Here is a 13,627-nt window from a genome sequence, read left to right as displayed (position 1 = left end):
TTGTAACACGTAATTAATAATTTTAGCAATACACACTTATTTTTTGCATTTTCTTAAATGAAATAAGTTCCAATAAAATTTCTCTATAATTATATTTATACTTTTAACATCAAAACTGAAATAAAAAAATGTATATATTACTATCATCTACCATTTTTATAACAAATACATTTTAATTTACATCAATCATCAACATCTTACACTTTATTTTTATTTACATATTTCTTCCTCTTAGAATCGCAGACTCAGTGCAGTAGCACGAGATATTGTCTCTATTTCAGAAATATACTATGACGTATCGGAACCCTTTAGTAAAAAAATGCTATAATATTATATTTAGCAAAAATAATATCTAAAAGATGCTATGATATATCGAACCCTTTAATAAAAAAAAAAATCCATACAAGTAATTCCGGCTCATGGATCACAAATTAAAATGTTCCCATGCTATTTTTGAAATTTTTAAAAACATAGTGTTACCAATTTAACTTTTTATTTTTTTTAATGCTACGCTTAAAAAATCAAAAAAATATAAGTATCATAAATATGAAAATACAAACAAAAATTTCGCCCACCATAGGATTAGAATCACTTATATATATCACACGCATTAAAAAAGAAAAAAAATGCAGCTTATCAACACATACAGTAACAGAGTTATAAAATGTTCAAAATCCAGTCATTAATTTCTTTAAATGGCACACTGCCATGTCTCATTTGGGCTGCACAAAAAAGGCATTTGGGCTGCTATTTCAGATCTTTTGTGGGCTTTTCTAGTTAGTAGATACTAGCGTTATCATTTTTTGGGAGGATCCAGGAATCCATATCCTCTTACTGAATATTTCTATTCAAACCTGGATCGTTTGATTATAATTCAAGTCAATTTGGTCATAGTCTAAATAATTACTTGAATCATTTTTTTTTTTTTTTGGGTGCTCTTTGTTTCGCCATGCTCACATTTTAAAGTTTGAACCTTTAATCGGCTACGGATAGAAAATTGAAAAACAATTGTTTTACTAGTCTTTGTACTCAATTAGTGTGTGAATGTAAAGTGAACCCAAAAATACATGTTCTGACATATGTTTTGCATGATATGTTTGAGTGAACCTCATATAATTGACTCAAATTGGTTTAATATATAGCAGAGCTTTTGAATTGGCAAAATTGTCTTTGATTTCTTTTCAGGTAGTTGTCATATTAATTAGGAAGAGTGAGTCTATGGTACTATGCATATCACGGGTTGTTACTGTGCTACAGCTCTATATTTGAGTTTTCAAATCCTAACGGTCGATCCGAACCGTTCATCTTGTTTTCCATATTAATATGTATTTGGAGACCAAATTTTACATTTTTTGAAAAAATTTTACTATTTTTTTAGATATTTAGAAAATCACTTGATCTGAAAATTCTGGACCATCCAAAAACAGTGATTTTCAATAAATCTAAAAAAATAGTAAAAAAATTTCAAAAAATGTAAAATTTGGTCTCCAAACACATATTAATATGAAGAACAAGATGAACGGTTCGGTTCGACCGTTAGAATTTGAAAACTTAAATATAGAGTCGTAGCACAGTAACAAATCGTAATATGCATAGTACCATAGACTCACTCAATTAGGAAAATTGAACAAAAAAATTACTTAATTTTTCTTTTACTATCTAATTCTTATCCAGCATACTTTACATAGATAATTACATATGCCTTTTTTCAAAAACAAAATTGAAGAACATGAAGAAAAGATAATTGCATATAAGTCATTGGAGAAAACTTATATTAACTTAAAACAATTGATCTTTTATCATTATGAGAAAATTTACAATCTTTCCATTATAATATCAATTTAATTTTTTGAGGTACCTACCACAAACACAATAAATAAGACAGTGACATTAAGATACAGCCTCAATAGTTGTGTATCTTTGCTTTAAAATATCTAAATTGTCAAAAACTTTAAATCCTGAAGGGCCGACTTCTGAGTACTTCATAGTAAGTTGATCTGGCAGGAATGAATAATTGTAGTCATTGTCAATTAAGTACCCACAGAATCTTAGATTGTCATGATTTGACATATGGATCATTCAACAATTGGTTGAATTTAAATTTGATCTTAAAACAAACTGAGAGATCATCAGGGTGTAAATGGGTTAGTAATATTTCAGTAATATATAAATATTCTAGTAATATTTCTTCGATCAGTAATGGAGTACTTGCAACCATGATTAGAATCTTAGATTGATAATTTTTGGAGAGGATCAAACAAAAAAAAGCTCAGGTTTAGATAAAGAAATAAGATGTAAGTGATTATGGATGGTTCAATAATTTAGATACACAATTTTGAGGCGGTGTGGACTTATTATTTTGATATGGATTCAAGTTTGTTCACGCATTCAATTTGAAGAATGAAGGATACTTATTTAATGCATTGAACTTGAAGTGTATTTTTTTAAACTAACATCTCAAACAAATATAAATGTTTAGAATAAGTTGACATCCATATATATTATCTCCTACTTATTTATATTCATATTTATATATGATTGTACAATTAAAATTACTTCGCATTATAAAGGTTTTATAATCTCCAAGTTGCCTTGAGGTTAGAATCATGCAAGGGTGCATGGAATTCACATCCTCTTCAATATTGCATAAGGAAATTTTTTACAATTAATGAATTTGGACCTTTTTTTAACTTGGCACGAATTTCAAAATCCAATAATACTACCTCTGCGCTAGCCCGAATCTCAAAGCGATGAGATTTAATCTCAAACCGTAAAGTTAGGCCCATACTCTACAGTATTGGAGAGGAGTTGAATCCATGATGCATGGACCGAATTTTCTTTAGTAAGTACTTGAAAAAAATACATAATTGACATAACTTGTTTAAATTTTTTAATCTTGATCAGAATACAGATATTATATGTACACTCAAAAGGAAAATGAAAAAATATTAAGAAAAGTTAAACATACAGGGGACATTTAAATGAAAGAAGAAATATAACAAGAATAGAGTTAATCTCAAGTTTGAGAATAGCAGCTAATCTAACTTTTAATTAGGTTAGTAGAATAGTGATCTAACCCGCATAAGACAAACAAAGAATAGTGGGTTAGTATTATTCTTGCTTCATCCAAACATTGAATATCTCAAAAAAATAGTATTATTCTCGGATTTGTGTTATTTTTGCTCCATCGATCCAAACGCACCCACAATGTCCACTGATAATATGTGTTGCATCAAAGTTTGAATTAAAGATATAAAATAATTTGTGTTATGAATTTATATTTTAGTAGATAAATTTATGTAGCGAGACTACGCTGACATATAAAATGACTTGTGTTATGAATTTATATTTTTATTTTTAAAATTTAAATAGTTGATTTAAATGGCTCAAGATGATGTTTGTATGTATTTTTCTTTTAAAAAATTTCATGAACAAAAACCCTTCTAATCAAGTATTGAACTGTTGATGTAAACCTTAATATGAACAAATTAACCCTAATTAAATTAAATTAACCCTGTGATCGGAACCAACACTTTTCCATTAAATGAGAAATAGAATTGACATATTTCGAAATTTTCAGATCGGAACGCTCACAGCGACAGGAAACGATTTCTTTTGACGCGATTTGGAGGGAAATTTTCCGCCCAAAATTTTCGCGTGAAAAACCAAGAGATTCGGTGGGAATTCATTTGCCGAAGTTTTGAAGGTATTAAATTTCTAGTGATACCCCTGTGATACCCTCTTCCTCTTTATATTACGCTCCCAATCCAACTAGGCGATTAGCGACGAGGTAAGTTCCAGCGAAGAAGAGAGTTTGGCGATTAGCGATACCCAGCAATCAAAGCATTTATTGAAGAAAATTTCAGCGATTTGGGGTGAGATTTTATTAAAGATTGTACTTACTATCTCGTGAATTATTACTCTACTAGCTAGGTTCATATTCACCTCCAGTAATTGCATTTGCAAATTACTCTACTAGGCTCCCGATCACAGTGTTACTATCATCCGTTTCTGCATTTTTTTTTCTTTTATTTTTCCTATCTAGTTCTTATTAATTTGCTGATAAGTATTGTAGAAAATTAATTAATTTGTTGTTAAGTTTTTTTATATTTGTTGCAAATAAATAATGTATCTGGATTAGAAAAATACCACTTAATCAGTGTTACCATGTATGATATGTTGTGATTTTAGGAAAAAAAAGATGAATGATTTTGAAGATATAACTATTCTTATAGTGGCTTTCACAGCATATGTCGCATATTTGAATATTATGATTCTTGTTGAGTACTACAATAATCAGATTTTAGAAGCCAAAATATGGATACTAGTTACCGGTAGAAATCTTCACTTTTTAAAAATTGAGTGACTTTAATTCTAAATAGTTTGCTTGTAGTTTCTTTATTTCAAAATTTATACTTTATGGCAATGTAAATCAAGCTTACTGGTAAATATATCAAGAATACCAGTAGGGGTCACTAGGTAAAATATCAGGACATACAATAGTCTTTTTCCCTTATAGGTTTTGAATTTTTTTTTAAGTTTCTTTTCTGTTTCATTGCTTTATGTACTTTATATTGGTTGTTTATCATTATTGGATTTTAAGATTTTTGATGCATTTTTTTTTTCTTTGGATGGATATGAACTCGAGAAGCCTAAAAACTGGTACTTCCCTGTATCTAAACTTGGGAAGTCTTACAACTGGTATTGTCCTACATACATAAGCTAGACCGTACCAAATTCATATTGGTACTGCCCTTGATTATCCATACTGGTACATACTTTTATGGAATCAAGCATACTGGTAAAAATACCACTACACAAGGAATATCAGTAGGGGCCAGCAGTCACTAAAATGACCCTCTTCCATTTATTCATGATATATATTGATCTTTTTCTCTTTTAGGTTTTGAGTTTTTATAGTCTCTTTTCTAGTTCTTATCATTATGTATTTTATATTTGCTTTCTTTCTTTCTTCATTTCTTTTGTGTAAATTTTTTTTTAAAAAAAGGCACATCTTGTGTCAGGGAGTTGTGCAATTGATGATCTTGAGTCTCTTGAGCGGTACACAAATTAATGAAATCAGAAAAGACAGGTACAAAGATTTTAATTAAGCATAGTATTTCAACAAAGAAAACTTATGAAAGAAAAGGATAAAATTATCATTTTTATTTATTATATAGACTTTCCAATCAAAAATTAGAAATGAATTCAATTCTTTTTTATTTTCATTCCGATCAATAAAATTCAATTGAAAATCATTTCTATTGAATACCATTGAATTGAAATCATTTCTTTTTTATAAACTATATGTTCCGATCACAGTGTAACTAGTTCAAAAAATTTGAAGGGTACATATAGCACGGTAACACTAACACCTCGCTTACAACACATATTTACATTTACACCCCGGTTTATATTATTTTGTTAACTACACCCTTTGCAACCAACGTGGCCCTAATCACAGCCGTCGATTCCGAGAAACTCCTCCAATCTCGAGATCTCTGCATCGAAGCTCCAATTCGACTCCGCTGAGCTCTCCGCGCTATGCATCGAAGCAAGATCCAATAACCTGTTAGGCGACGCGGGTTGGCGGTTCTCCGTCGGAGGCGGGTCGGGGAAGTTGAGCTTGGCCTTGTCGCCCCGGATCCGGCGCGCCGCCGCATCGTAGGCTAGCGCTGCCTCCTCAGCCGTTGAGAAGGTTCCGAGCCAGACGCGCATGCCCTTACGAGGGTCGCGGATCTCCGCCGCCCACTTGCCCCACGGCCGCAGCCTGATCCCTCTGTAATTACTCTTTCGCCCTCGTGTGCGCTTCGCAACAGTCGGGTTTGGTCGCAGGTGATTCAGGGGTAGTTTCGTCTTTTCATCACCTGAGAAGAAATATTTTTTAAGCATGCCTTTTTTTTCCGAGATACTAACAAAATAATTGTTTTCAATGTAAATATATTAACAGAGTAGTTTTGGCTTCATGCAGCGTATGAGCCATAAGCAGTGCTATTTTGATTCTATAATCTGTGCTCTGCATGAAGTGGAAACTACGCTGTTAAATTTTTTTAAAATAAATTTGCTGTGATCCGTAGAGACCGACGTGTCTGGCTCCTATCCAGGGATAGTGCAGGGGAAGTATTATTTGAGCATTGAGATTCGTGCAGAACGTGTTTGAACAGTTGAGATTTTCCAAAAAGTCACGCAAAATATGAGATATCTCAGAGGATGCAATTCCGAATTTTATACAAACCTGAAAGACGGTGGTGTTCGTCGGATATGGGTTGGGATGGCTGGAGATAGCGCGAGGAGAGATCTGAGCCGTTGGTTAAGGCAATGAAGTCGGATATGAGAGCACCACCACACATTTATCTTCTTGTGTAAATTTTGACTGAAATTTGAGTGCACAAGATGTGTAGTAGATGCTGCTAAAGAGAGCACAAGTTTGTTCCCAATTTTATAGACGGATTTTTCCGAGTAACGACAAAATTCAAGCTTTAAAAAAGTTTTTTATCAACAATTAACGTGCTTATCTACTCAAAAGTAGAAAAAAAAATTTATCTGTCCTATTTTGAGAGGAGACTGCTTGTATTAATTTAATACAATGCAAATTGGATTACTCATCTTAAAAAAATGAACCGGCCGGTTTGGAATCTTTCCCAATATATAGATTTTCAGAATTATTTGTAGTCTGTTCAGTTGTTATGAGATTATGCATAATTAAATTTTATGGGTATAAGAACTTTAGAATTAGTTTGCGTAAATTCATACTCATAAGCGAGTTCTGAAAGGTAGAACATATTTTTTTATCTAGTGTCAAAGACATATGACTCTCATGTGAATTCACTTTCTCTCCAACACCTTATAAGGGAATATTTTACAGTTACTAGATCTGAACCGTTCTTTTTAACTTGGAACGAATCTCAAAGCCCAACAAACCGGTTGAGATTTAATCTCAAACCGTAAAGTGAGGTTAATCCTCTGCAATACTTGAGAGGATACGAACTCCTCTCATGTAGGAGGGTAAACCCACAAACTGAAAAAAAATTATATAATATAAACAGGGGTTTGAAAGTGTGTTTGGTTGCTTGACATCGAACCTATGATTTCAAAAGTAAGTTCTAAAAGAGTTACGGTAATATCTATTGCCGAATACATTTTCAGTTGTACTGTAAAAACTAGTTGTAAAAATTATATTTTTTTTATCTAAAATGCTTGATAGGAAATTAGGAATACAATTATTATTATTAATATAATTAAGAAATAGAATATTTAAACAATAACATACCACTACTTATTCAGTATTACTCATAAGTCATAACAAGTATTTTGATCATTAACTTGTTATATTCAATTACCGAAAAATTAATTATAAATTAAATTAGCACATCAATGATTAATTTGTTAATGCATTTTTTTTTTTGGTTATAATGAAAACCGAATAGTTTGAATTAATTTTTATATAACATCAAATATTATATACGGATGAATGTAGATCCGTCTCTGTTGTTATGATTGAGAAAAAAAATGCATATGATGATCATATTTTGTTGCTTACTGAACAGACTACATATAATATTATACTTAAAACTACTGAGTGTAGTTAAGATACTCTCCATTTCTACAGATATGGAGGTGTACATTACCCATAAATAATATATGGTCTTAATTGTTTCATACATTCTAACTTGGATCTATAATCTAAATGTAACATCTTTCTTTTTTTCTCCTTTTAAGATCTCTGATCTAAATTTAAAGTCTATTATCTTTTTTTTTCTAATGAAATTCAAACGTTTAAAATTATAATATTCATAAAAAAATTTATTTGAATTTCGAATATGCGAAACTTTCATATAAGTATCATGAGGAGGGATCCACTTACAACATCTTACAATAATTTGGTTTTGTAATTTTTAAAGTCCAAATAATCGATCAAAATCGTTCAACATGATCTCTATATTAAGATGTGGTTGGAGATCAAATTTCCCTTTTTTTTGAACTTTTTTACTATTTATTAGCTATTTTACAAAACTGTTATTTTTAGATAATTCTGAACCACTGAAAAACAAAAGTACTATAAAATAATTAATAAATAGTAAAAAATAAAAAATAAAAAACTTTGATTTTCAAGCATATCTTAATATAGATATCATGTTGAACGGTTTGAATTGACTATTTGAATTTTAAAAATTACAAAATCAGATTATTATAAAATGTTGTAACTTACAAATGTTGTAAGTAGATCTCTTCTCAAGTATCATTGCCTTTTCAACTAAATCAACTTATAATATGAATTTAAGGTCTTGTATGTATACGTATATATATACAACAAGGTAGGTACTTTTCGCGAGAAAAAAAACGCATTTATGACGGTACTCCGTCGTAAAAAGTACCGTCGCAAATAGAAAATCACGTTTATGAAGTTACTCCGTCACGAAAAATCACTTTTTACCCTCACGAAAAGTGTCAGTCTTTTGTAGTCTCCACACACAACTGTAGTTACTCAAATACCGATATTTGAATGGAGGGGATATTTGAATGACAAAAAGTAGGGGTGTTCAAACGGTCGGTTCGGTTTAAATCAAATTAAATTTGTCAAATCAAACTAAAACTCAACCGAACCGACCGAATTAAAATGCCAAACCGAACTAAAACCGAACCTATTAAATCGAACTAAACTTCGTGGTTTATTCGGTTGAACCAAATAGAGGAATTCAATCTCAAAAAATCAAAACTCAATACATAAGCCAATACATTCATAATTTTATAGAAATGAAAATTAAGATATCATTACACACATGATTCAATTTTATACAAATATATTGATGTTCTAAAATATCCAAAGTTCTAGATCAATATTTATTCTTGATTTTTAAGTCCAAAATAATATTTTAATTATTATATTACCGATCAGTTCGGTTTATTCGGTTTTGAGAAATTAAAACCGAACCAAAACATTTAAACGGAATTACTTCATAAAATCAACTGAACCGAACAACCGAAATTCTCCGGTTCAGTTCAAAACCAAATAAACCGAACCATTTGAACACCCCTAACAAAAAGGCCATGGATCATACTAGATATGTATAAGATTAGGGATAAAATGTTTTATTATTTTCATGTTCTAATTATGTCTTATATCTTTATTTTTATTTTTATTTTTAAAGTCGAAATAATCAATTTCATATTTACTCAATATAATTTTCAAATTAAAATATGTTTGGAGAACTTGCTCGTGTTTGGAGAGACTAAATTTTATAAATTTTTGGATCATTTATCTATTTTGAAAATAGGGTTAAAATATTTTACTGTTTTTGTGCTCTAATCCTCACATTCTTATATTCGTTTTTAATGCGACATTTTAACCCTACCAATAAAATATGTTATTCGTTTTCAATGTGACATTTTAACCCTACCAATAAAATATGTTAATTAAGGCATCATAAGCTAGCCACTTTATAAAAGATGCAAAGCTAGCTAACTTTATCAATTGTGCCTTTTTAAATTTGAATCAGCATTGGTGTCAATTAATAATTACAACCAAATCAAGTTTCACTGGACTTGGATGCATGTTGACGGTATTTGACTAGTAACACCAAATCAAAGTATCAAGCTATTTTTCATTTAGATCCTTAAAATTTTAAATATTATATTTTACCTTTATAGTTTTCACCCAATTTTTAATTAATCTGTCATAACTGCACAATTACAGATAGAAAATAGACAATTTTAAGAAAAGTACATATGTAGGATTTTAGCTATTAAATATATTTCAATGAAAGAGACTCGTCTTCTCCAAAAAAATTTAATATCTAATTTTTTTTATTTATAGAATAGTCTAGAATATTAGTTCAATAGTTTAGAATATTGTTTAGAATAGTTTAGAATATTAGTTCAATAATTTAGAATATTATTTAGATTATTGTCCAAATAATTTAGATAATTCAAAAATGGTTTATATTAGTTTAGAAAATTTTAAAATGGTTTACATTAGTTTAGAAAATTCCAAAATGGTTTAGAGTAATTTATAAAATTTCAAAATGTTGTAGAATAATTTAGAAAATTTCAAAATGGTGCCCGAATAATTTAGAAAGTTCCAAAATGGTGTAGAATAATTTAGAAAATTCCAAATTGGTGCCCGAATAATTTAGAAAATTTCAAAATAGTGTAGAATAGTTTAGAAAATTCCAAAATTTCAAATTGGTTCCGAAACGGTTTAGAATAATTTAGGTAATTTTAATTGGTTTAGAATAATTTAGAAAATTCCAAAACAATTTAGATTAGTTTAGAAAATTTCAAAACAGTTTAGAGCAATTTATAGACGGAGAATAATTTAGAGAGGAAACTGAATTAATTTTGTAGTATCGCAGACGAAGTACGTGATCAAGTAGAGAGGGACGGGAATACTTTTAGTCGTCTGTTGTGGATACCTCATAGCCATCATAGGGTGTGTGAGGCTTCTAAGGACGTAAGCATCATTGGGTGTGTGAGGCTCTAACTGGTACTGGGTTGGGATCGAGTTTTAGGGATCTAACTGTTCAGGTTTAATTGGGAATTGAAACCGGTATGGTTCGGTTCCAATTCTACATATAACTCTAGAACCGGTAATGTTTATGGAAAAAATGTCACAATTCCTAAAATCATTTTGAATGATGCCTGGTTTGTTACCGGTACTAATTGGTAGTCACGTTGGCCATCGAAAGACATGTTAAACTTGGCTTGGATTTTTAGATTTGCTTCACTAACAGTATACCCAACTAGTTTATAAATCTTATTCTGGAGATAATTAAAGTTATGATTTACAGTTATAGATAATGAGTATTTAGGTCAGATACTGTAAAAAACTCCGTCATCATTGTACAAGACTTCTCCTCCAACAAAAATTCTCACACAGATGGTGGTCATTTTTTATTTTGATTGATCTGGATAACAAACTACAATTTAAAAAAAAAAATACTATAAGTACAACATAATTTCAGAAATTAAATAATTTACAAATTATTTATAAAATAAAACTTACTTTTTTTCCGAATCTGATTTTTTTTCTTCCTCCTCTTCTCTTTTTTTCTTTTTCCTCTTTCTTCCTCTATCTGAATCCGAATGATCTAAGAAGAATGCGGTGCGATTTTATAACCATTTTTTATGAATCTTGAACCGGCTAAAAAATAACCAGAAAGGTATTCCTAGAACCGATGATTAAATAACCGGACTGGATCCAATGACTAAATAACCGAACAAAGCCCCTCTATCCAGTTATTTTCTCACGTGTCCAATTTCTGGATCTGGTGAGAAAATAACTGGAAAGAGGGGCTTTGTTCGATTATTTAGTCACCGAAAGGGATAGTTTTCGAATTCCTGCCAAAAGTTGGGTAGAATTTGAAATTTTGTAAATTTTTTGGGTATTAATAAAAATTTCGGCTCTAGTCATCACATTCTTATATTCGTTTTTAATGTGACATTTTAACTCTACCAACAAAATATGTTAATTAAGGCATCATAACAAGCACTTTGTACGTTATTAAATAGGAATCAGATCTCCTGCCCCCTTGGGTGCAGGAAATTCCTGTCCCCAGAGTCACTGCGGGGTGGGCCCAGTTATTGTTAAAGGGTTTAGGATTAAAATGATTTTGGGTTTAGAGTTAAATAGGGACCCACTCTGCAGTGACTTTGGGAGCAGGAATTTCCTGCCCCCAGGGAGCAGACGATTCAGATTATTGCATGACATATATATTATATAATACTCTTTAATTAATTCCCTCGATTTAAGCTTGCTCGCTGATCAAGTCTTGTCAGATCTTTTCGTATCTACAAATGATCACTTAATTTTCAAAAACATTAAGCTAGCCACTTTATAAAAGATGCAAGAGTGAGTCTATGGTACTATGCATATCACGGGTTGTTACAGTGCTATGGCTCTATATTCGAGTTTTCAAATCCTAATAGTCGATCCGAACCGTTCATCTTGTTCTCCATATTAATATGTGTTTGCAAAGCTAACTTTATGAATTGTCCCTTTTTGAATTTGGATCAGCATTGGTGTCAATTAATAATTACAACCTAATCAAGTTTTACTGAACTTGGATGCATGTTGACGGTATTTGACTAGTAACAGTAACACCAAATTAAAGTATCAAGCTATTTTTCATTTAGATCCTTAAAATTTTAAATATTCTATTTCGCCTTTATTGTTTTCAATCAATTTTTAATTCATCTGTCATATATTAAATATTCATTAATTAATTAATATTTTTCATCTATCCTAATATATTGAATGGATGACTTGGATACTACAAAATGAAATTTCTGAGCAAAAAATATATTTTAAAATTTTAAATATTCTATTTCCCCTTTATTGTTTTGAATCAATTTTTAATTAATCTGTCATATATTATATATTCATTAATTAATTAATAATTTTCTTCCATCCTAATCTATTGAATGGATGATTTGGATACTACAAAATGAAATTTCTGAGCCAGAAATATATTTTAAAATTTTAATATTCTATTTCCCCTTTATTGTTTTCAATCAATTTTTTATTAATCTGTCATATATTAAATATCCATTAAAAAATTAATATTTTTCATCCATCCTAATATATTGAATGGATGACTTGGATATTGCAAAATGAAATTTCTGAGCAAAAATGACAATTTCAAAATTTTAAGAATAAAAATGAAAAATAAATACCATGAAAGGGACTATTGGTGGTCTGAATTTGAGAGGTTTTGACCTACAAGCATCTAATTAACCTCTAGCTGTATGATTTTGAACAAAATATTTTGACTTAGGAGCATCTAATTAACCTGTAGCTGTATGATTTTGAATAAAATATTTTTGGTAAACTTTTAAAACTTAAAATTAATTGTGTTAGGTAATTAGATCATATCGCACTAACTTTCTTTGTATAGACATGTGACTAAATCGATCACTAGGCTTTCTCAATTTTCACCAAAATAGCTCATTAATATTTTTCATGGAAAAATGAAACATATATATAGGTTCTAAATGAACCTAATTATCTTTGCTTTTATTCTAAATGAAAATGAAAATGGTCTTTTTTATATTATAAAGGGTCTCGATTTGCTAAACATAATTACCTCAACTAATGGATCATAACCTTTTAATATATATATAAGTCTTCTAAGAATGTATAAATTTATTTGGACAAAAATTAAATTTAATATACATATATATTATTATAAATAGCATTTATATATTTAAATCACAATAACGTTTCTAACATAACCTAAATTAATAAATAACCTCAAAAATAAGTCCAATAAGAGTGCATAAATTTATTTATGTATAAAAATCCTCCAAATTTTTTGACAGCGTGTTGTGTGTGTCTCTTTGTGTATTTAATTAATTTAAACCACATTAATGTTCCTAATATCACGAAAACTAACTAATAACCTCTAACATATATATCATCTACAAAGAAGATATTTATGCAAAATAATCAGAATTTGGGGTAACACTAAGGGCGTACTCCAGAACATCTTCATTAGAAGAAAGAAAGGGAGGGGAGGAAAGCAAGACCACGAACACAGTTCGCCGGTGCGAATTACCAAGTACAGAATCGAATTTTAGGGGGAGTTAGAAGGAGGAGACGGGAGCAGATGTGACTTTCGTGTATAAATTT

At 30.1% G+C, this 13,627-nt stretch overlaps 1 protein-coding gene across 1 annotated transcript; it reads right to left on the bottom strand.

The window, feature by feature from the left end:
- Window positions 1-5,288: 5,288 nt before the first annotated feature.
- On the bottom strand, window positions 5,289-6,399 carry LOC144545892 (ethylene-responsive transcription factor RAP2-3-like). Its single transcript, XM_078294463.1, has 2 exons — window positions 6,236-6,399; window positions 5,289-5,867 (listed from the first exon to the last, which is right to left on the bottom strand). Exons 1-2 carry the CDS (start codon window positions 6,348-6,350, stop codon window positions 5,455-5,457), a joined length of 528 nt encoding a protein of 175 aa, XP_078150589.1. The 5' UTR covers window positions 6,351-6,399; the 3' UTR covers window positions 5,289-5,454.
- Between the last annotated feature and the right edge of the window lie 7,228 nt (window positions 6,400-13,627).

Source organism: Carex rostrata, chromosome 28 (assembly GCF_964058835.1).
Source record: "Carex rostrata chromosome 28, lpCarRost1.2, whole genome shotgun sequence".
NCBI lineage: Eukaryota > Viridiplantae > Streptophyta > Magnoliopsida > Poales > Cyperaceae > Carex > Carex rostrata.
Note: the sequence above shows the minus strand (reverse complement) of the source record. Positions and strands in the feature narration are given on the sequence as shown.

Bases quoted from the DNA above. Each gene is read 5' to 3' on its own strand.
- LOC144545892 (XM_078294463.1), bottom strand. From the start codon at position 6,350: ATGTGTGGTGGTGCTCTCATATCCGACTTCATTGCCTTAACCAACGGC. The intron at 5,868-6,235 runs GTTTGTATAAAA...ATTTCTTCTCAG, and splicing joins CGAACACCACCGTCTTTCAG to GTGATGAAAAGACGAAACTA.